The sequence below is a fragment of the Scyliorhinus torazame genome, chromosome 9, assembly GCF_047496885.1.
Source record: "Scyliorhinus torazame isolate Kashiwa2021f chromosome 9, sScyTor2.1, whole genome shotgun sequence".
NCBI lineage: Eukaryota > Metazoa > Chordata > Chondrichthyes > Carcharhiniformes > Scyliorhinidae > Scyliorhinus > Scyliorhinus torazame.
Genome location: NC_092715.1, coordinates 109,680,188 through 109,704,374, shown reverse-complemented (window position 1 = coordinate 109,704,374; position 24,187 = coordinate 109,680,188). Strand labels below are relative to the sequence as shown.

The window sequence follows — 24,187 nt, the reverse complement described above, 5'->3', positions numbered from 1 at the left end:
AAGAGTATTACATTGTCTGCTTTCCAGTCCCATGCAATATTTACATATTTAAGGAAGATTGAAAATTGTGATCAGAACCTCAATTATTTCCTGTTGGATCTCTTTTCAACATAACAGAACTCTGATCAATCCAGATAATGGCCAGGATATGGTAAAGTCAATAAATCAGGCAGTTTGTAACTTCACACCAGAAAAATGGTCATGAAATGTGCACAACTGCTGTAAATGTCTAACTGGTTCATTAATGCCCTTCAGAAACAGGAACCTACTTCCTCTACCTGACTTGGTTAACGTGCAAATCCAATCTCATGTCATGTGGGACCACATCTGGAGTTCCGTGTAATCTGTCACCTTATTTAATGAAGGATGTAAATGTGTTGGAAACAGTTCAGAGAAGGTTTGCCAGATTAATAACTGGATTGGACGTGTTGTCTTCCGAGGAAAGGTTGGATAGGCTAGGCTTGTATCCACTGAAGTTAAAAGAATAAGTGTAAGATTAAAACATAAAAGATCCTGAGGGGTCTTGACAGGGTGGATGTCGAGAGGATGTTTCCTCTTATGGGAGAATCTAGAACTAGTGGTCACTGTTAAAAAATAAGGGGTCGCCCATTTAAAATGGAGGTGAGTTGAATTTTTTTCTCTGAGGGTCATAGGTCTTTGAATGTTTTTAAGGCAGAGGTTGGTAGATTATTGGCAAGGAAGGGGATGAAAGGTTATTGGGGTTGGGGGGGGGGGGGGAAATGCAGATTTGAGATTACTATGAGATCACCCATGATCTTATTAAATGGTAGAGCAGGCTCGAGGGGTCAAATGGCTTCCTGCTCCTTGTTCGTACCTGGTTGACACAAAGCTCTCAGCACAATAAGGGACAGTGAATATTACTTTGACAATATCGTCCATATCCCAAGAACAGTATTTTCTAAAGTCAAAAGAGGTTATAGGATCAGAGCGCATTCATAGAGTTATACTGATTTATTTTTTTTAATTCCTTTTTTTACGTTGACCTCTAATAATTGTCCCAGATTCTCCTCCAATACCACTACTTCACTTTATAGGAATACATTTGTTTCGTACATTACACATCTCATATAAGAAAATTTCCTTTTGCTGATCCACAAATGTTTTTGCCCACTTTTCTGCCCAGTTAATTTGGGGTAAATCCTTTGTGTCTCACTGATCTTTGCTTTTTTTCTTGATCCTGCACCATTGTCATTGACTTTGCATTACTCTTTTGTATTAGAGGTTCTTTATTTTTAAACTGTGCCCAGAGTTAAGCATTTCCCCACATGAGGTAACATCCTCTCACCATCTACCCTGCCAAGCTCCTTCAGGATCTTACATGTTTCAATAAGTTCATCTCTCATTCTTCTACACTCCAATTAGTATAGGTAAGTTCAATTTTCATAGTCCATTTGGAAATTCATTGCAGGTACATTGTTAATTATTCATTTAGCTGATTTTTAAAATGAAGGCAAACATGGCATATGCTTTTTTACCACCATTTCCACCTGTGCTGCCACTTTTAAGGACCTGTGGACCTGAACGCCCGGTTATCTGTGTGTGCCTATGCTCCTGATAGTTCTGCCATTTATTTTATAGCTCCCACCTGAATTGGATCTACCAAAATGCATCATCTCACATTTGTTCGGGTGAAATTCCATCTGCCATTTCTCCGCCCAATTTTGCAGCCTATCGATATCCTGCTTTATTGTCTGACAATCTTCATCAGTATCTGCAACTCCTGCAATCTTAGTATCATCTGCAAACTTGCTAATCAGATCCGCTACGTTTTTTTCCAAGTCATTTATATATATTACAAACAGCAGAGGTCCCTGCAGAACACCACTAGTTACAGACCTCCATTCGCAAAAATACCCTTCCACTGCTACCCTCTGTCTTCTGTGGCCAAGCCAGTTCTAAATCCATCTAGCTAGTTCACGCCTGACCCCGTGTGATTTAATCTTTTGCACCAGCCTGCTATGAGGGACCTTGTCAAATGCTTTACTAAAGTCCATGTAGACAACATCCATAGCCATTCCCTCGACAATCATTTTTGTCACCTCCTCCAAAAACTCATTTAAATTAGTGAGACATGTCCTCCCTCATACAAAACCATGCTGCCTGTCGCTAATTAGATCATTCACTTTCAAATGTGCATAGATCCTATCTCCGAGAATCTTTTCCAATATTTCACTATCACTGACGTCAAGTTCACTTGCCTATATTTACCCGGGTTATCCTTGCTACCCTTCTGAAATTAGGGGCCAACATTGGCTATCCTCCAATCCTCTGGGACCTCACCTGTGGCCAATGAGGACACAAAGATTTCTGTCAGAGGCCCAGCGATTTCATCTGTCTCCCTCAGTAATCTGGGATAGATGCCATCTGGTCCTGGCTAATTGTCTACCTTAATGCTTTTTAACACATCTGGCACTTCCTCCCTCATAATAACGACCTGTTCTAAAGCGTTTACATATCCCTCTGAGACATCACCAATCAACGTGTCCCTCTTCTTTGTGATCCTTGCGGCATTCTACCAATTATAGTTTGCCAAGCTGAAAATGACCCATTTCTCCTGACTGTTCCCCATTAGCCAATCCTCTTATCACCCCCAATACAACTCTCATCTTATGTCTCCATATCAAATGCCATTTTTGAAATCTACTACATCTACTAGTTTGCCTTTCTCCACCTTGCATGTTACATCCTTAAAGCACTCCAATAAATTGGTCAAACACAATTTCCCTTTTACCAAATTATATTGTCTCAACCTGAATGTATTATTATTTTTTGTGTCCTATTACTCCCTCTATAATAACGAAGACTAACATTTTCCAAATGACAGATGTTAGACTAACTAATATTAGTTTCCTGCTTTCTATCTCCCTTCTTTCTTGAATAGTGGTATTACATTTGCACTTTCTTTCCAGAATCTAGGGAATTTTGGAGGATTACAACCAGTGCACCCACTACCTCTGCAGCAACTTCCTTTAAGCCCTTCCTTAAAGAACCTGCCAGCCTTTAATCTCATTAGTTTTCCTGGTACTTTTTCTCTAGCGAATTGATTTTGTGTCTTTTACTGTGAAGATAGATACAAAACACTTGTTTAAAGTCTCTGCTAGTTCCTGGTTTCCCATGACTAATTTCCCACTTTCACCCTCTAAGGAACCAAAGATCGGTACAATTAAACTTTTATTTTTCATATACTTGCAGAATTTTTCACTGAGTCTTTTTATATGCCTGGCTAGTTTTCTCTCCAACTTCAATTTCTCCCTTTTTATTGTTTTCAAAGCCAAGCTTTGCAGGTTTCTAAAATGTTCACAATGTTTAGTGCTACAACTATGCACCATTGCACATCCTTTCTTTCAACTTAATACCACACTGAACTTCTTTAGTTAATCATGAATTGGACATCTTTCTTGTAGAGTCTTTCTTTCTCAATGGGTATATTATGTTGAGAGTAATGGGCCAAAATTTTACATTGCTTGGGTGGGAACACGCCCGACCTGGAAGCACGTTAAATTGCACAAAGAGACGTCGAGCATGGTCCAGACTTCATTGCGTGATAGTTCAATGAATGGGCACGTATGGGAATTGGAAGCACACGTCACTAATTAAGTGGGAAATTAGGCCCATTAAGGAATCAATTAAAAGCGCTTTCACGTATCCCATCTAGTTTTACAGTTGGCTGGTGTTCCAATTGATCAGGCAGCCTTCACATTTTAGTTCGATCTAGGGTGGGATGAAATATCAGGACCAAAATAAAATTTTAAAAGGTGCCTGGGGTCTGAGGTCTTTTGGAGTTCTGCAGTCAGGTGTTTGAATGTGTTGCCTGGACACAGCTCATTGCATCACATTTAATGTGTAGAGATCTGTGGGTCTCCGCGGCAGCTGTCTGCCTCGGGGAGCCCATTGGATGTGCAACCCGCCACTACTGAGCCTTCTCGGCACACGTTTCACACTGGCTACTCATTAATTGGCTAAGCCAGCGTGATATCACGTTCCGGGGCTGATCACAGCCGGAAGCGCTTCTCACGCTCGATTCCAGGCACATAGAGTGTGCGCACCTGACGGGTGCAAAATTCAGGGCATGAAATATCTCAGTGTGTTACTAGTCACCTGCCATCTTACCTTTTATCCAATTTTTCTCAGTCCAATTTGGCCAATTCTTTCTTCATAAATGTAAATAACTGGCAATTACAACATTCCTTTCAGACCATACTTTTGCGCCCTCAAACTGTATGTAAAATTCCACATGTTATGATCACGCTTATCTTAAGGATCTTTTACTATGAGGTAATTTATTAATCCTGTCTCATTATACATTACCAGGTCTAAAACAGTCTGTTTTATCCTTCAGGCCACCTTTGCCAATATAATTCATCCAATCTGTATGAAAATTAAAATCTCCCCAGGCTAGCCCTTTCACTTGCAGATTTCCTACATCCTGTGAACACTTCCCTGGAAGCTCCACAGTCATTTGCCCACCTGCCAGGACTGGAAGCAATCCAGAGATCACCTTTGCGATTTTGTTTTTCTGTTTAAACTCCCTTTGCAAGACTTCAGATACATTTCAATCTATACCACTGGTTAGGGTATGAACCATCATGTTCACTTGCTGCTTTCTTTCCATCTGTTCTACAGCCTGGTACCAGGGGAACCACACTGCACCTGAGATTCCCGGTCACAACTGCAAGTAGAGAATCGCACACCAGAACCACTTTCTTATAGCCAAATCCTCAGTGTCCATGTTTTGCAGAGTCTGGTTCAGAAGCCAAATCGTCTCAGATGTTGTAAAATGTGGCTACTTTCTGCCCAATTATCAGAATTCTCAGTTACAGAGTCTTACTTTCTGATATGGTACATAGAATTGCACATAAATCCAATTCAGAAACCAGCCATTTGGTCCCCAAGGCATGGTCCTAATCCCATATGCTGACCCTGTTCCTATATCTCTTCACTCTCCTTTCATTCATCCACTTATCTAATCTATTCTTAATATAGAAAATAGGAGCAGGAGGCTATTCGGCCCTTTGAGCCTGCTCTGTCATTATGATCATGGCTGATCATCCAACACAATAGCCTGATCCCCCCCCGCCCCCATATACTTTGATCCCCTTCGTCCCAAGTGCTTTATCTAACTGCTTCATGTAAACTTAAGTGTTTTGACCTCAACTTATTTCTATAGGGTCACCACTCTCTGGGTGAAGACATTTTTCCTAAACACTCTACCTCGTATCTCAGACTGTGACCCCCGGTTCTGTACATATTCACCATAGAATCATAGAATTTACAGTGCAGAAGGAGGCCATTTGGCCCATCGGGTCTGCACCGGCCCTTGGAAAGAGAACGCTACCTAAGCCCACACCTCCACCCCATCTCCGTAACCCAATAACCCCACCTAATCTTTTTTGGACACTAAGGGCAATTTAGCTTGGCCAATCCACCTAATATGCACATCTTTGGACTGAGGGGAGAAACCCGAGCACCCAGACACGGGGAGAACGTGTAGACTCCGCACAGACAGTGACCCAAGCTGGGAATCGAACCTGGGACCCTGGAGCTGTGAAGCAACAGTGCTAACCTCTGAGCTACCATGCCACACCATTGGGACATCCTTTTTGCATCTACTCCATCTCGTCCTGTTAGAATTTTATAAGGTGTCTATGAAGATCCCCACATTATTTTGAACTCCAGTGAATACAATCCTTAACGACTCAATCCCTCCTCAAACATTGGTATAGTCTCTGGTTCAATCATTAACTCATTAAATCTAGCAGTACATTCCACTGCCTCAAAACACTCATTTAAAACAAAATGGCTTCTATGTCCAAACTTTTATGTATTTAATCTTATATTCACACGTACACATTCCAGATCCCTCAATCATGAACAATATCTTGAAGTAATTTGTACCACTCCTTCATAAATTTAAACATCTCCCAAATCTGCAAATCTGTCCCAAATACACTTGCCCACGATAGTACTAATAGGAACGCACCACAAAGTTCTTGTGGAGACAATGTCTGATCTTCAGACTGTTGACATTATACCCTCCATCCATACCGCTTTTCAAAATTGAATAGATTCAGAATAAATCCAGCAGTTTCAAACTGAGCATCCTTGAGGTGCCATGCGCACCAGAATTGTATTGAACCATCATCAGTAACCTCATGGCCCAGTATTTTCTTTGCTCCACCATTAGCATCAAGCTCAAGGACCAACTCTGGATCAATAAGGAGTAGAGAAGAGCATGACAGAAGCAGCATCAGACAATGAAAAATGAGATGCAAACTGGTAAAGCCACTACACATGCTATAGAAATGATCCCACAATGGATGAATCAGATCAAAGCTCTTCAGTACAGCCACAAGTAGGAAAGGTGGTAACAACTAATGGAGAGGAGGTAGCCATATCAGGACCACACAACATCGCGGCTGTAATACTGAAGGATGAAGTACTCCAGGACTAGCTGTGCCCCTCGCTAATCTGTTTCAGAGCAGCTAGAACACTGACAACTGCCCAACAAAGTGGAAATAACACAGGTATGTCCTGTCAACAAAAACAGATCAAATCCCAACCAGGCAATTACTGCCCCATTTGTTTACTCTGAACCCATCAAAAGGGATAGAAGGTGTCGCCCATCTTTCTATTCAGTAGCAGTTACTCAGCAATAACCAGTTCACTGAAGCTCAGTTTGGGTTCCGCCAACGCCACTCAGCTTCAGACCTCATTACAGTTTTGGTCTAAGCAGGAACAGAAGAGCTGAATTTCAAAGCTGAGCTGAGAGTGACTGCCCCTGATATTGATCATCTGGCAACATGGAAAATTGAAGTTAATTAGAATCAGACGGAAAATGCTCCACTGGCTGGTTTATGGAAAGCAAACCATCTCAGCCTCAAGACATCACAACAGGAGCTCCTCAGGATAGTGTGGAGGCCCAATCATCTTCAGTTGCTTCAGTAACGTTCCTATATTAATGATAATAATAATCTTTTATTGTCACAAGCATGAAGTTACTGTGAAAAGCCCCTCGTCACCACATTCCGCCGCCTGTTTGGGTAAGCTGGTACGGGAATTGAACCTGCGCTCATGGCTTTATTCTGCATTACAAACCAGCTGTCTAGCCCACTGAGCCTACAAGGTCAAAATTAGATATGTTCGCTCGTACTGTGCATTGTAAGAGTAAGACGTGTGGGAATGCAATAGTTATATCATATTCAATCGTAAGGGGAATAGATAGGAGTTTCGGTGGCTGCAAACATGACTCCAGGATGGTATGTTACGTCCCTGGTGCGTGGGTCAAAAATGTCTCAGAGCGGCTAGAGGACATTCTTAGGTGGTGGTTGGGGGGGGGGGGGGGGGGGGAACGGCCAATGGTCATGGTACACATTGGTATGGACAACATAGGCTAAAAAAAGGATGCGGTCCTAAAAGCAGAATATAGGGAATTAGGAAGTTGAAAAGTAGGACCTCAAAAGGTAGTGATCTGAGGATTTCTACTAGTACCACATGCTACTCAAGAGTAGAAATAGCAGGATATATCAGATGAATATGTGGCTGAAGAGACAGGGGTGGGGGGTTTCAGATTCCTGGGACATTGGGACCAGTTCTGGTGGAGGTGGAACCAATACAAACTGGATGGGTTACACCTGGGTAGAAACTGGACGGGTTACACCTGGGTAGGACCTGGACGGGTTACACCTGGGTAGGACCTGGACTGATGTCCTAGGAGGAGTATTTGCTAAAGTGGTTGGGAAGGGTTTAAACTAAATTGGCAGGGGGATGGGAACCTATGCAAGGAGTCAGAGGAGGGGGAAACATGGATAAGAACAAAAGACAGAAAGGGGAATAGAGAAATCAAGGGCCAGAATCAAACAGGGCCACAGTGAAAAATAATGGGAACAGGACAAGGAATGTTAAAAAGACAGGCCTTAAGGTGCTTAACATGCAGACCATTCGCAATGAATTGAATGAATTAATCGTACAAATAAGTGTGAACACATATGATTTGTTGGGACTATGGAAATCTGGTTGCAGGGTAACCAGGGATGGGAATTGAACACAAGGGGTATTCAGTACTTAGGAAGGACAGACAAAAATGAAAAGGCTGTTGGGTTGCATTGCTGGTTAAAGAGGAAATTAACACAATAATGAGGAGGGATATTAGCTCCGATGATACAGAATCTCTATGTTTAGGGATGAGAAACACCAAGAGGCAAAAAACATTAGTGAGGTTGTATATAGATCCCCAAACTGCAGTGGTGATTTTGGAAATAGCATTAAACATGAAATAAGCATGGACTGGAAGTTGGCGCAGGAGCCAAAACTGGACAGGTCACGGCCGCGCTCGCAAGTCCCGTCAGGAGGGCAAGGGGGCTGGCTGGGCTAATGGTGGAAATGGGAGGGGTGGACACTTGGAGGTTTTTGCACTCGAGGGAGTGGGAGTTATCGTTTTTCTCAGCAGCCCATAAGGTGTCGCGGATTGACTTTTCCATGGTGGGGAAGGCACTGCTGGCTGGGGTTAAAGGGTTAGAGTACTTGGCAATTGCATTATCAGATCATGCTCCACATTGGGTGGATATGGTACTGGAGAAGGGGATGGTACAGAGACCAGGGTGGAAGTTAGATGCTGGACTGTTGGGGGACCGAGGGCTCTGTGACAAAATTGAAAAAGTAATTGAGGAATATATAGGTTTTAACTGCACGGGTGAGGTACCAAAGGCGGTTATCTGGGAGGCTTTAAAGGAGGTCGGTGAGAACAAACAAAGAACAAAGAAATGTACAGCACAGGAACAGGCCCTTCAGCCCTCCAAGCCCGTGCTGACCATGCTGCCCGACTAAACTACAATCTTCAACACTTCCTGGGTCCGTATCCCTCTATTCCCATCCATGTATTTGTCAAGATGCCCCTTAAATGTCACTATCGTCCCTGCTTCCACCACCTCCTTCGGCAGCGAGTTCCAGGCACCCACTACCCTCTGTGTAAAAAAACTTGCCTCGTACGTCTACTCTAAACCTTGCCCCTCGCACCTTAAACCTATGGCCCCTAGTAATTGACCCCTCTACCCTGGAGAAAAGCCTCTGACTATCCACTCGGTCTATGCCCCTCATAATTTTGTAGACCTCTATCAGGTCACCCCTCAGTACCCGCCGTTCCAGTGAGAACAAACCGAGTTTATTCAACCACTCCTTATAGCTAATGCCCTCCATACCAGGCAACGTTCTGGTAAATCTCTTCTGCACCCTCTCTAAAGCCTCCACGTCCTTCTGGAAGTGTGGCAACCAGAATTGAACACTATACTCCAAGTGTGGCCTAACTAAGGTTCTATACAGCTGCAACATGACTTGCCAATTCTTATACTCAATGCCCCGGCCAATGAAGGCAAGCATGCCATATGCCTTCTTGACTACCTTCTCCACCTGTGTTGCCCCTTTCAGTGACCCGTGAACCTGTACACCTAGATCTCTCTGACTTTCAATACTCTTGAGGGTTCTGCCATTCACTGTATATTCCCTACCTGCATTCGACCTTCCAAAATGCATTACCGCACATTTGTCCGGATTAAACTTCATCTGCCATCTCTCCGCCCAAGTCTCCAAACAATCCTGCTGTATCCTCTGACAGTCCTCATCGCTATCTGCAATTCCACCAACCCTTGTGTCGTCTGCAAACTTACTAATCAGACCAGTGACATTTTCCTCCAAATCATTTATATATACTACAAACAGCAACGGTCTCAGCACTGATCCCTGTGGAACACCAGTAGTCACAGCCCTCCAATTAGAAAAGCATCCTTCCATTGCTACTCTCTGCCTTCTATGACCTAGCCAGTTCTGTATCCACCTTGCCAGCTCACCCCTGATCCCATGTGACTTCACCTTTTGTACGAGTCTACCATGAGGGACCTTGTCAAAGGCCTTACTGAAGTCCATATGGGCAACATCCACTGCCCTACCTGCATCTATCATCTTTGTGACCTCTTCGAAATACTCTATCAAGTTAGTGAGACACGACCTCCCCTTCATGCTGCCTATCACTAATACGTCCATTTGCTTCCAAATGGGAGTAGATCCTGTCTCAAAGAATTCTCTCCAGTAATTTCCCTACAACTAACGCAAGGCTCACCGGCCTGTAGTTCCCTGGATTATCCTTGCTACCCTTCTTAAACAAAGGAACAACATTGGCTATTCTCCAGTCCACCGGGACATCACCTGAAGGCAACGAGGATCCAAAGATTTCTGTCAAGGCCTCAGCAATTTCCTCTCTAGCCTCCTTCAGTATTCTGGGGTAGATCCCATCAGGCCCTGGGGACTTATCTACCTTAATATTTTTCAAAATGCCCAACACCTCGTCTTTTTGGATCTCAAAGTGACCCAGGCTATCTACATACCCTTCCCCAGACTCAACATCCACCAATTCCTTCTCTTTGGTGAATACTGATGCAAAGTATTCATTTAGTACCTCGCCCATTTCCTCTGGCTCCACACATAGATTCCCTTGCCTATCCTTCAGAGGGCTAACCCTGTCCCTGGCTACCCTCTTGCTTTTTATGTACGTGTAAAAAGCCTTGGGATTTTCCTTAACCCTATTTGACAATGACGTTTCGTGACCCCTTCAAGCCCTCCTGACTCCTTGCTTAAGTTCCTTCCTATTTTCCTTACATTCCACACAGGCTTCATCTGTTCCCAGCCTTTTAGCCCTGACAAATGCCTCCTTTTTCTTTTTGACGAGGCCTACAATATCTCTCGTTATCCAAGGTTCCTGAAAATTGCCGTATTTATCCTTCTTCCTCACAGGAGCATGCCGGTCCTGAATTCCTTTCAATTGACACTTGAAAGCCTCTCACATGTCAGATGTTGATTTACCCTCAAACATCCACCCCCAATCCAGGTTCTTCAGTTCCCGCCTAATATTGTTATAATTAGCCATCCCCAATTTCGCACATTCACCCTAGGACTACTCTTATCCTTGTCCACCAGCACTTTAAAACTTACTGAATTGTGGTCACTGTTCCCGAAATGCTCCCCTACTGAAGTTTCTACCACCTGGCCGGGCTCATTCCCCAATACCAGGCCCAGTCCAGCCCCTTCCCTAGTTGGACTGTCTACATATTGTTTTAAGAAGCCCTCCTGGATGCTCCTTACAAACTCTGCCCTGTCTAAGCCCCTGGCACTAAGTGAGTCCCAGTCAATATTGGGGAAGTTGAAGTCTCCCAACACAACAACCCTGTTGTTTTTAACTCTTTTCCAAAATCTGTCTACCTATCTCTATCCTCTATCTCCCACTGGCTGTTGGGAGGCCTGTAGTAAACCCCCAACATTGTGACTGCACCCTTCTTATTCCTGATCTCTACCCATATAGCCTCACTGCCCTTTGAGGTGTCCTCCCGTAATACAGCTGTGATATTCTCCCTAACCAGTAGCGCAACTCCGCCATCCCTTTTACATCCCCCTCTATCCCACCTGAAGCATCTAAATCCTGGAACGTTTAGCTGCCAATCCTGCCCTTCCCTCAACCAGGTCTCTGTAATGGCAACAACATCATAGTTCCAAGTACTAATCCAAGCTCTAACTTCATCTGCCTTACCCGTAATACTTCTTGCATTAAAACATATGCACTTCAGGCCACCAGACAGGCTGTGTTCAGCAACTTCTCCCTGCCTGCTCTGCCTCAGAGCCATACTGATCCTATTCCCTAGTTCTCCCTCAATGCTCTCACCTTCTGACCTATTGCTCCCGTGCCCACCCCCCCTGCCATACTAGTTTAAACCCTCCCATGTGACACTAGCAAACCTCGCGGCCAGGATATTTATGGCTCTCCAGTTTAGATGCAACTCGTCCTTCTGAGGACTGAGGTGATCTTGTTCAAGGGTAGGCTAGACAAAGAGGAGAGATTGGAATGTCAGAGGGTAATAGATGAGATGCTGGAGGTAGACAGGAGGTGTGCAGAAGATAGGGACCCAGCGCAGTTGGAAAAGAGGAAGGAACTCCAGGCGAGCTTTGACCGACTATCTATCAGGAAGGCGGTACGCCAATTGAGGCGAGCAAGGGGGGCAGTTTACAAGCATGGCGAGAAGTATGTTGGCGGGCCAGCTCCTTAGGAAGGCTGCGGCAAGGGAAGTTGTCCAGGTGCAGCACAGGCAGAGAAGTTGGTGGCAGCTCCAGATCAGATTAACAAGGTCCTTAAGGAATTCTATGAGAGGCTGTACAGGTCAGAGCCACCTGGGGGAGGGGGGGGGGGGGGGGGGGGGGGGGGGGGGAGGTGCAGGAATTTCTAGATGGGTTGGAGTACCCGAGGTTAGGGGAGGGGGACAGGGCTACATTAGAGGAGGCAATAGTGGAGCAGGAGATAAAAGATGCGATTGGGAGTATGCAGTCGGGGAAGGTGTCAGGACCGGATGGGTTTCCGGTGGAATATTATAAAAAATTCAAAAATAAGCTGTTACCGCTGATGGTGAGGATGTTTTTGAGGAGGCGATAGGGAAGGGGGTGTTACCACAAACTTTGGGGCAGGCATCGATTTCCCTGTTACTTAAGAAAGATAAGGATCCGACAGAGTGTGCGTCGTATAGGCCCATATCACTTTTAAACGTAGACGCAAAATATTGGCGAAGGTGCTGGCAGGTAGGCAAGAGGAGTGCGTCCCGAAGGTGATAGGTGAAGATCAGTCGGGGTTTGTGAGAGGGAGGCAGCTCTTTTTGAACATTAGGAGGGTATTGAACGTGGTTCTGGTACCGGCAGAGGGGAAGGAAACAGAGGTGGTTGTGGCATTGGACGCCGAGAAGGCGTTTGACCGGGTAGAATTGGGGTACTTGATGGCAGTTCAAGAGCGGTTTGGAATTGGACCCAGATTTGTGGACTGGGTAAAGCTATTATATAAGGAGCCGAGGGCCAGTGACCGCACAAATAACATCACCTCAGAATACTTTCCTCTCCACCGTGGGACTAGGCAGGGATGTTCTATGTCCCCCCTGTTGTTTGCATTCGCGACTGAGCCATTGGCCATCGCATTAAGAAGTTGGGGGTATGGAAAGGGATAGTGCGGGGGGGATAGAGCATAGGGTGTCTTAATATGCCGATGACTTGTTATTATACGTGTCGGAACCAAGTGTGTCAATAGGGGAATACTGGAGCTGCTTCGGGTGTTTGGGTCTTTCTCAGGGTACAAATTCAATTGAGACAAGAGTGAATATTTTGTGGTGTCTCAGCCAGGCGTGGGGGCAGGGGTTGGGGGGGGGGGGGGGGGGGGGTTGCCATTCCGTAGGGCAGGGACTCACTTTAGATAACTGGGGGTGCAGATTGCTCGAGATTGGTGGGGGGCTCCACAGGTACAACATTTCTAGTTTGGTGGGGAGGGTGAAAGCTGATCTGGCAAGGTGGGATGGTCTCCCGCTGTCACTGGCGGGTCGGGTACAGGCGTTAAAATGAATGTGCTGCCGCGATTCATGTTTATTTTTCAATGCCTGCTGATTTTCCTGCCAAAGGCATTTTTTAGAGAGATTGAAGGGATGATTACCTCATTCATACGGGGAGGGAAGGTTGCCAGAATTAAAAATGTGTTCGTACGGAGAGGAAGGCAGGGGGTTTGGGTCTTCCGAACCTGATGTATTATTACCGGGCGCGAATGTGGAAAAGGTACGGAGCTGGGTCAGAGGGGTTGACTCCCAATGGGTCAGGATGGAGGAGAGTTTGGGTCGGGGGTCGGGATTGAAGGCGCTAGCGACAGCGCCGCTCCTGACGGCCCCGGGGAGATACTCAGGGAGACCGGTAGTAATAGCTTTGTTGAGAATTTGGAGGCAGTTTCGACAGCATTACGGGTTGGGGGCAGGGTCAAGGGAAATGCCGATTCGGGGGAACCATAGATTTGAGCCAGGGAAGTGGGCTGGAAATTTTCGGAGATGGGAGGAGAAAGGAATTAGGACACTAAAAGATTTGTTTCTTGGGGGCCGTTTTGCGAGATTGAAGGAGCTGGGAGCGAAGTATGGGCTGGAGCAGGGGAAATATTTAGATACATGGAGGTCCGAGACTTTGCCAGAAAGGAGATACAGAGCTTCCCCATAGAGCCGGCCTCCACATTGCTGGAGGTGGTGCTGACGACAGGGGGACTGGTGAAAGGGGGTAGTATCGGCGGTTTATATTGGTGGAGGAGAAGGCGCCGCTAGTAGGGATCAAGGCAAAATGGGAGGAAGAGTTGGGAGAGGGTATGGAGCAGGGGTTTTGGTGTGAGGTTCACCAGAGAGTGTGCACACTTAGTGTGCGAGGTTGGGGCTGATACAGCTGAAGATGGTGTATAGAGCACCTTACAAGGGCGAGGGGGTAGAAGATGTGTGTGAACGTTGCAGGGGGGCCCCACAAACCACGTTCATATGTTTTGGGCCTGTCCAAAGCTGGAGGATTACAAGGAGGAGGTTTTTAGGGTAATCCCTGGTGCAGGTGAAACTGGACCCGGACCCTCAGGAGGCTATATTCGGGGTGTCGGACAAGCCGGGGTTGGAAGCGGGCTGGGAGGCAGATGTTGTAGCCTTTGCCTCGTTGATCGCCCGAAGGTGGATCCTGTTAGGGTGGAGATCAACCTCTCCACCCTGTGCCCTGGCGTGGCGGGGGGTCCTGCTGGAATTCTTGATGCTTGAAAAGGTCAAATTTGAACTGAGGGGAAGGATGGAGGGGTTCCACAATTCATGGGCGCTATTCATTATGCATTTTCGAGAATTGGATCACATCGAACATTAGGGGTTTGGGAACTGGGAGGGTTGGGGGGGGGGGGGGGGGGGGGGGGGAGAAGGACATGTGCTAATGGTGACTATGGGTGATTCCCGATTCCTTTTTGTCATTTGATTATGTTAACATGCGGGCTAATGTTTGGGGTTTGGTGGGAGGATGGGATCATTGTTATTGATATGGGGATTGACATTACATTCATTACTGATTATTGTTTATTGTTAGGTGTAAATTTGGGAGAAAACGTGAAAAAGGAGAATAAAAAAATATTTAAAGAAAAATAACATGAAATAAGCATGAAGGTGAAGCAATTCATAGCGAGAGAATTGGAGTACAGGAGCAGGGGTGCTTTGCTGCAATTATACAGGGCTTCTATGAGGCTACAGGTGGAATAGTGTGCGCAGTTTCTGTCTCCTTAGGAGGAAGGGTATTCTTGCTCTAGAGGGAATGCAGTGAAGGTTTACCAGACTGATTCTGGGATGGCGGATTGACCTGTGAGGAGAGATCGAGTCGGTTAGGATTATATTCACTCGAGAGTAGAAGAACGAGGAGGCATATCAAAGACACCTATAAAATTCTAACAGGATTAGGCAGGGTAGATGCAGGAAGGATGTTCCCAATGGCGGGGAGTCAAGAACCAGGGGATCATAGACCAAGGACACAGGGTAAACCATTTAGGACTGAGATGAGGAGAAATTGCTTCACCCAGAGGGTGATGAGCCTGTGGAACGCACTACCACAGAAAGCAGTTGAGCCAAAACATTATATGTTTCCAGGGAGTTTGATATAGCTCTTGGGGCTTAACGGATCAAAGGATATGGCGCGCGCGGGGGGGGGGGGGGGGGGGGGGGGGGTGAAGGGCAAAATGGCCTACTCCTATTTCCTATGTTTCTATGATTGCACAGTGTTCAGTATCATTAGCACCTTCTCAGAATGAAGCTGCACCTTCCCACATACATAGAGGCTTGGGCTGATAAGTGGCAAATAACATTCATACCACACAAGTTTCAGTCAATGGCCATCTCAAACAAGAGAGAGTCTAACTCCTGCCCCTGGAAATTCAACAGCATTACCATTGCCAAATCCTTCATCATCAACATCTTGGGAGATCACCATTGACAGGAAACAAACTGGACCAACTATATAAATACTGTGGCTAAAGAAACTGGCCAGAGGCTGGGTATTCTGTAGCAAATGATTCACTCCCAGTCTCCTCAAAGCCATTCACAAGGAACAAATCATGAATGTGATGCAACACTTTCCATTTGGGTACAGCTCCAACTATACTTATGAAGCTCAAAAGCATCTAGGAATAATAGTAGTTTGGGTCAGCACAATTGACACCCCATCCACCACCTTAACATTCATTTCATCCTTCCTCTGATGGTGTACCATGGCTGCAGTATGCACTGCAGCACCAACTTTTCTTCAACAGCACCTCCCAAAATTGCAACCTCTCCTACCAAGGACAAAAACATTAGGTCATCAACACCCTGCCAGTTCCCCTTCAAGGCACTCGCCAACTATCACCAAAGTGCACAGCAATTTGAAACTGACAACTCACCACCACCTTCTCAAAGGCAATTAGGAATGGATAATTAATGCTGGCCTTGCCAACAATGCCTAGGTTCTTTTGGGGGGGGGGGGGGGGGGGGGAAATCAGTCCTTAATTTTCTCTGTTGTAATGAAAATTCTCTCGGTTGTAAATTAAAGTAGTCCCAGTTTTTCCAAGTCCTTTATTTGTCTTTTCAGACTGGGTGGTATCACAATAAATCAGCATTTACTTCAGATCCTTCCTATGTTAAGATCCAAACCTATGCCAGGACTCCAACTGTTACCTTGCTATATAAACACTTACTTTGAATCCAATTTCATTCAGTCTATTATATTCTATAGTTTTTGCCATGCAGCTCAATGTTCCATTAGCTCTTTTTAATACCTTCATCCAATTGAGGTGCTGATTTAAATGCTTTGTGAGACTGAACCCCAAACTCCTCTGTTCTTCTGCACTAGCCCAGTAAACATGCTGCCATTGGATACACTGAGGATCCATGGATACACACCTCATTCTCATGATTGGAGAGCCTCCCCTTACAGTCACTCCTTTATGTCTTACTTTAAGACTGTAGACAGTGCTAGTCTAGAACTTCCATGAACATTAAACTTTCAGAAGAATCAAATTTATTCATTCACTTCATACAAGGATTAATATTAGGGGAAAGCCTCCTGTCCAATGGTACTAAACTCCTGGAAGGTCTAACCTTCACTCTGCTGCCTTCTCACATGCCACTAACATCTTAGAGATCAAAACAGAAGCAATCGTTTTGTCACGCTGGAAGTTACCAGCACCATCATAGCCTCACTCCTCACTCAATAATTCTATACAAATTCTCATGAAGGAAACTTGTGGATCTGCAAAGTTTACGGGTGTGTTGGTTAATCTGATTAACAATGGAGGAATCTACAAGCTGCCGCTTGTACTTGGAATAATCCCAGCACCAAATACTTCCAGTGGCATCCTCAATTATGATTTTATTTGGTAATTAAACTTCAAACACTCTGTTCTGGAGCTGGAAATCCAGAGAATTATCACAAAAGGTCAAATGTATCAAAATAAGCCAATCTTACTAAATTCCTCTCAACAAATGAGACATTTGAAGGTAGAAAGATATAGAAAGATTACAAAAATGGCATACCTCTTTATATCTAGGGCAATGTGGTCAAAAAGTGTGTGGTTGACAGGACTTGTCCAGGATCAAGTGCTGGTTGATAGGGCGAATTATGTGTTCTGTCCTTTAAATTAACGTGCACTCATGCAAATAATTATTTCTATCAGCCGTCGGCCTGGCTTTAGGCCACATTTCTCCATAACCAATTTCACTGATTGCGTTCTAACTGCATGATATTTTTAGCATTATTACGTATCATATCCATGATGCAGCGTTTGAATGCAGCCAACAGGTCAGGAATACAACGGTGCAAAATGCACAATTTATTTTTCACTTCCGGCTGCCCTCAAATTAACGATCATGAATTACAATCTTACTTGATGAACACTGAAAAACGAGCCCATTCGGGATTACAATACTTAAACCCCCAGCCCATGTATCAAGATACTCCAATGGGAGCAGTGTACTTATAGCCAGCAAAAAAAGCAGCAGCCTCTCCTCAGACTTTGAATTTACTGGGCCATCTCCACGTTATTGTAAACCTCTTGTCACCGGTTCGTGTGTCTAAACAGCCGATACAAAATAAACGAAATTGGAGTATATTATTATTCTCAGCTCACTTGGGGGGGGGGGGGGGGGGAGTACTCCGCCCAGAACGATCCCAATCTTCAAATGCTGACCTACAATATTGTTCAATGTCCACACGATCAGCCAGCAGACTCCAGCAACACCTACCTTGTCCCCCTTTCCACCCCAGCGAACTAACCTTAGACCAAGGCAGCTGAACATGCCTCTCACACAAGACACCCAAGCAAATCAAGTTGGTCATTTCTTCGTCGATTTCAACCCATTCCCCATCCGCGTCTATTTGATGTCCTCGCATAGGGGCGTTTTAAAAAAAAATACAATATCAGCGTGGATCATTTCGGGTTTTATTTTTTTTTTTTAAAAAGAGGGGAAATTGGGAAGCAAAAAGAAACCAACCTGATGGCGAATGACTGAAATATCGATCGGCTTCCAGCTCCCGAGCCGGTGACCGCGAGAATGCTGGAATCAGGAAGAAAAGAGAAAGCAGAGGGAGTTCAGTTGTGGCAGTGGAGAGCTCCCAGATCCGTCACATGATTCTGATGTAAAAAGACATGGCAGCCCCTAGGAATTGCAATCTGTTACTAATGGATTAAACAAGACCGCACTCACACTTGGCGTTTGGGGAAATCATTTTTTTTTGGGGGTGGGGAGGGGAATGTTTAATGAGTGAGCTATTGCTAAACTCGCCCAGTTTCTTTGTAGTTAGTACAATATATTGCAAGGCCACGACTAGAAATTTGATAACGAATCCCATTTTCTGCTGTTGCTATATGCCATAGAATCACTTCAGTGCAGAAGGAGGTCATTTGGCCCATCGAGTCTACACCGACCCTCCGAAAGAGCACCCTAACTAGGCCTACTACCCCACCTGATCCCCGAACCACCACCTAACCTGCACATCTTTGAACACTAAGGCTCAATTTCGCTTGGCCAATTCACCTAACGTGCACATCTTTGGACTGTGGGAGGAAATCGGAGCATCCAGAGGAAACCCACAGACACAGGGACAACATACAAACTCCATACAGTGACTCGAGGTCAGAATTGAACCCTTGTGTTGTGAGGCAGCAGTGATAACCACTATGCCACCAGTATATTTATATAGTTAATATATAGTTCCCTCCCTTTTCCTGTCCCGCCAGGTATATTTTAGGAGGATAAATAAAACTTGAAATGTGGGATAATAGAATTCAAGTGGAACTTGATAATTCATGATTAAGTCTAGAGCAAGGAAAACAGTGCTGGTGAATGGGACTTATACACGTGAACACTACATGCTCCATGTTATGTATTCCATTTATAAGACGTATTAAATAATTAAAATACCAAGTTACGTTTAATTTTGCAAGTCAATTCATGGAAGCCTTCAGTCATGGAAAAAGGCTATTTGGCCTATCATGCCTGTGCTGATCCTTGAAAGTGCTCTTTCTTCATCCCCATTTGTTAATAACCCTGCAAGTTGTTGGTCCTCATATACCTGCCAAACTCCTGTTCATATTGTAGCCAGTTAAAATGGCTAACTCCCGATTTAGAATGGCCAACCCCGATTTAAAATGGCGAACGGAAAAGGCTGATGGGAAAATCAGCCAACAGGACTAAAACAAGCAGCTGCAGGTAAAACTGTGTATTCGCCTCTAGGAAGGCCAGACAAGATCGATACCTGCAGCCATCAGAACAAAACACCAGCCATCTGAATATTAATGAGCAATCCCCGGGAACAATGTGCAACATTTTAGACACACAGCCAACCCAGACTTTTCGGCGCCAACAGGAGCCTACACAAAGGGAGGTGAACGATCACGTCAAGACCGCCCATCGATCAAGGAATCGCTCCAGCATTGGAGAATGTCGAACCAAATGATTGGGACAAAGGCCAATCACTTGGAACCAGGTACAGGGTCCGCCCCGAAAGGAGGGAAGCCCCTGGGGACTATAAGTATAGAGTCCAAGTTCAATTCGACCCCTCTCCTCTCTGCCACCCTTCTGCAACAGCCGCTCAAATCGTAAGTCTTACTTCAACGCTCGCTACGAGATAGGCACTCCTAGCTATCGATCTGTACCAGCTTCGAATCCCGCAGGCTCAGAACCCAAACGAAAGGCCATTCGTTTCCCTGACCTGGTGGGCCATTTCCAAGTTAAGTATTGGCCTGTTAGCTGTAGAAAGTAGCTTAGAAGTAGAATTTATGCATGAGTATTGATTACTGTATATAATAAATGTGCGTTGATTTAACTCTTACTAAGCAGTGTGTTGGATTATTGATCATTACTCGGACTTGAACCACGTGACTGTATCAGAAAGATACCTGGTGACTCAAGAGCAAAGGTGATAGAACAGAGCAATTAAACTAAGGCTAAAGTTAGCAGCAACAATATTTATGGTTAAGCTTCCACCACTCTTTCAGGGAGAACATTCCAGATCTTAAAAGCTCTCTCCAGCTCTTAATTTAGCAAATTATTTTAAACACATGACCTCTAGTTATGGACTCACTCGCTCGAGGTTTTCTCTGACAACTTTATCAAAACCTTTCATAATTTTGAAAAATTCTTATGATGACAACTCTTAAAGTTCTCTATTCCCAGGAGAAGCGTCTAATTTAGAATCATAGAATCTCTGCAGTGTAGAAAGGGGCCATTCAGCCCATCGAGTGCGCAACGACCCTCTGAAAGAGCATCCGACCTAGACCCACTCCCCTGTCCTACATATCCCTGGACACGAAGCAGAAATATTATCATGGCCAATCCACCTAACCTGCATGTCTTTGGATTTGTTCAACTTCTCTGCATAACTTACGTCCCACAACCCTGGTAACATCCTGTTAAACGTTCTCTGTACACATTCTAAGTCCTTTACATCTTTCCTATAGTGTGGTGCCCAGAATTGTTCATAATATTCTGGCTGAGACCTAACCAGTGATTATAAAGTTCTAACATTATATCTTTGCTTTTGTATTACGTGATACTTTGGAAACACCTTCAGAAAGTCCTGTTGCCGAATGATACCAATGACATGGGTTAAAATCTTATACTGGAAAAAGTGAGTCCAACAGGTCAACACGATGGTCTTAATGTGTGGGTGAAGAGTTAGCATGCTTTTTCGTCTCAATTTCAGTCCACATCTTTGGCTTGCTGTAATGCAGAGAGCTAAATGTGCAAGTCACTCCGTCAGTGCACAGCCTCGCCATCGGCAAATGTTCAGCTCTGCTTCCTTGGAATGACTTACTGGGTCCCCTGCAAGTGTCAATAAGATCATGGCTGATCTTTTACTTCATCGCCACTTTCCTGCACTATCCCCGTATCCCTTAATATTTTTAATATGTACAAATCTATTGGTCTCAGTCTTGGACATACTCGATGGTCGAGCCTCCATGTCCCTCTGGGCAGAGAATTCCAAAGTTTCACCACCCATTAGAGAAGAAATTCCTCCTCACCTCAGTCCTAAATGGCTTGCCCTTTGAGACTGTGTCCCCTGGTTCTATAGACCACAAGCCAGGGGAAACATCCTTCCTGGATCTACTCTGTTGAGGCCTTAAAATAATTTTGTATGTTTGAATGACTTCACCTCTTATTCTTCTAAACTGCAGAGAATAAACGCCCAGTCCATTTAATGTTTCCACAAAGGGGCAATCTCCCCAAAAGGAATTAGTTTGGTGGGCCTTTGTTGTACTATCTCTACGACACTCTATTGAGGCAAGTGTGAGAGTTTAAGAGAATAAATTTGAAGGGTAAACATCACATTTTTCAGTCTAAAGAAAGTTAAATCACAGGTCTCCTAGTGGGACAAGCCAGGGTAGTAAAATAGGGCGGTTAGTAACTGGTTAAGACTGTTTCCTGAAACAGGAGAGGCTGAGAGTATAAAAACAGCCTCAAAACTGCAGTCTACATGGAGTGGGGATGGTTAGCTCAGTTGGCTCTATGGTTGGTTTGCTTGTGATGCAGAGCGATGTCAACAGCGTGGGTTCAATTCCCATGCCAGCTTAGGTAATCTATTAAGGCCCCTTCCTTGAAGTATAGTGACCCTCAGCTCAAACACCACCAGTCAGCTCTCTCTCGAAAAGGGAGAGCAGCCTATCGTCCTTGGAGAGTATGGTGACTTGAATTTCATTTCGATAGTTGCAGTGAATGAGTTAGGGGTGAGGAGGGAGGTATTGCTGTGTCTTCTTTTCATTACTTCATCCACTGGTCAAGGAGGGCAAGAGCAGGCCAAGGCCGGGTAGTTTGGAGATAGGTTGCAACAGTCCCACAACGTTGCCTGAACACGCCCCGGTGTAATATTATAGGTAAGTGTTTGGAAGGTGAGCATTTCTCTCTTCTAACTTTTCGGACTTGCTTTGAGATTGAAGGCTGGGTAGAAACATGTTGGCATGAAAAGAAAAGGTCAAGAGTAAAATCAAAAACAAGTTGAAAATTATTATTAAATCTAATTAAATAAATTAGGGATACAGGCCCACGCAATGTGCTGCAGCATGTGGTGGACCCCATTGTGGTTCATAGTGACCACACCTGGAGCAGGTGTTGGTTGCTCGAGGAACTTCGGCTCATGGCAAGGATCTGCAGTCTGAGCTTCAGATATTGTGACACATCAGGGAGGAGGAGTTACCTGGACACTATGTTTCAGGAGCAGTCATACCCCTTAGATGAACTACCTTGAATTCAGTCAGGGACAGGAGGCTGTGACTACAAGTGAGGCAGGGAGAGGGATCCAAGAGGTAGCACTGCAGGAGCCTCGGCTCTTTCCCTTGTCCAACAGGTTTGAGATTCCTGCACCGTGTGGATGAGAGCGGGGACTGTAGGGAGGATGTGCGAACTGACCATAGCATGTGGTGCAGGAAGCCATTCAAGTGGGAGGAGAAAAGAGAAATGTAGTCGGCGATAGTATAATTAGACAAATGGACACTGTTCTCTGTAGCCAGGATCAAGAGTCCTGAAGGCTGTGTTGCCTGCCTGGTGCCAGGGTTAGGGCTGGAGGGGTAGGATCCTGTTCTTGTGGTCCATGTAGGTACAAACAACATAGGTAGAATGAGGAAAGATATTCTGCATAGAGAGTTTGAGGAGCTAGACACTAAATTAACCAACACAACCTCCAAGGTTATAATCTCTGGATTATCACCTGAGCCTTGTGCAAATTAGCATAGGGTGCATAAAATTAGAGAGATGAATACATGGTTCAAAGACTGGTGTGGCAGAAGTGGGTTTCTGTTCGTGGAGCACTGGCATCAGAACTGGGGAAAGTGGGGGCTGTACCATTGGAATGGCTTACACCTGAACCGTGCTGGGACCAGTGTTCTTACAAACTGCATAACTAGAGAAGTAGAGGGCTTTGAACTAAATAGAGGGGGGCCCGGTTCTGTAGCAGAGATATACAAGCTTACAAAACAAAAGGATATGGCAGCATTATAAGGCAGCTATTTAGGTAATGATACCCAGTGTGACAGGAAGGGACAGAGTGCACAAATATAAAAAAGCAGCAAAATAGAGTAAAAAAGGGGAAAAAATGGTAACAAGGCAAATTGAATGGCTCTTTACATTCGGCACAAAGTAAATGAATTAACAACACAAATTGAGGTTAATGGATATGATCTTATAGCCATTACAAGGAGATCAAAACTGGGAATTAAATATTTAGGGTATGTTAATTTTGTAAGGACAGGCAGAAAGGAAAAGGTGTTGGGGTAGCTTTGTTGATATGGGATGGGATAAGTACAATAGCCAGAAATAATTTTGGATTGGAAGATGTACAATCCATATGGATGGAGGCAAGAAATAACAAGGGGAAGATGACACTGGTGGGAGTTGTCTATTGACCCCAAACAGTAGCTATACTGTCGGATGGAGAATAAATGAGAAGATAATAAAGATATGCAAAAAAGGCAGTACTTTAATCATAGGTGACTCTAATCTTCATGTAGATTGGGAAAATAAAATTGGCAGAGGTAGCCATGAGGAAGAATTCATAAGAGTGCATTCGGCACAGTTCCCTAGAACAGTATGTTGTGGATCCAACCAGGGATCAGGCTATTTGGTTTTGGTAATGTTAAATGAGGCAGGTTCAATAAACAATCTCAGAGTAAAAGATCCCCAAGGAAGCAGTGACCATAACACGGTAGAATTTCGCTTTCAATTTCAGAGTGAGAAACTTGGGTCAGAAGCATCTGCGCTACACTTAAATAAGGCTAATTAGAGACAGTGGGGCATTCAGAGTAAAGGACATG

The 24,187-nt window shown here is 44.7% G+C and overlaps 1 protein-coding gene across 4 annotated transcripts in view; it reads right to left on the bottom strand.

Moving 5' to 3' along the window:
- macir (macrophage immunometabolism regulator) overlaps positions 1-18,510 on the bottom strand; it is a 55,494-nt gene extending 36,984 nt beyond the window's left edge. For 2 of the 4 annotated variants that reach the window (XR_011949085.1, XM_072516383.1), the window contains exon 1: positions 18,375-18,510. Coding sequence is in view for 1 of the 4 variants with exons in the window: in XM_072516382.1 (XP_072372483.1) it covers positions 18,157-18,179 (23 nt within the window). In the remaining 3 variants the exon portion in view is untranslated. Of the gene's footprint in view, positions 1-17,417; positions 17,560-18,156; positions 18,336-18,374 lie in introns of those variants that run through there. The other 2 variants (XM_072516382.1, XM_072516384.1) reach the window with 2 other exon arrangements.
- Between the last annotated feature and the right edge of the window lie 5,677 nt (positions 18,511-24,187).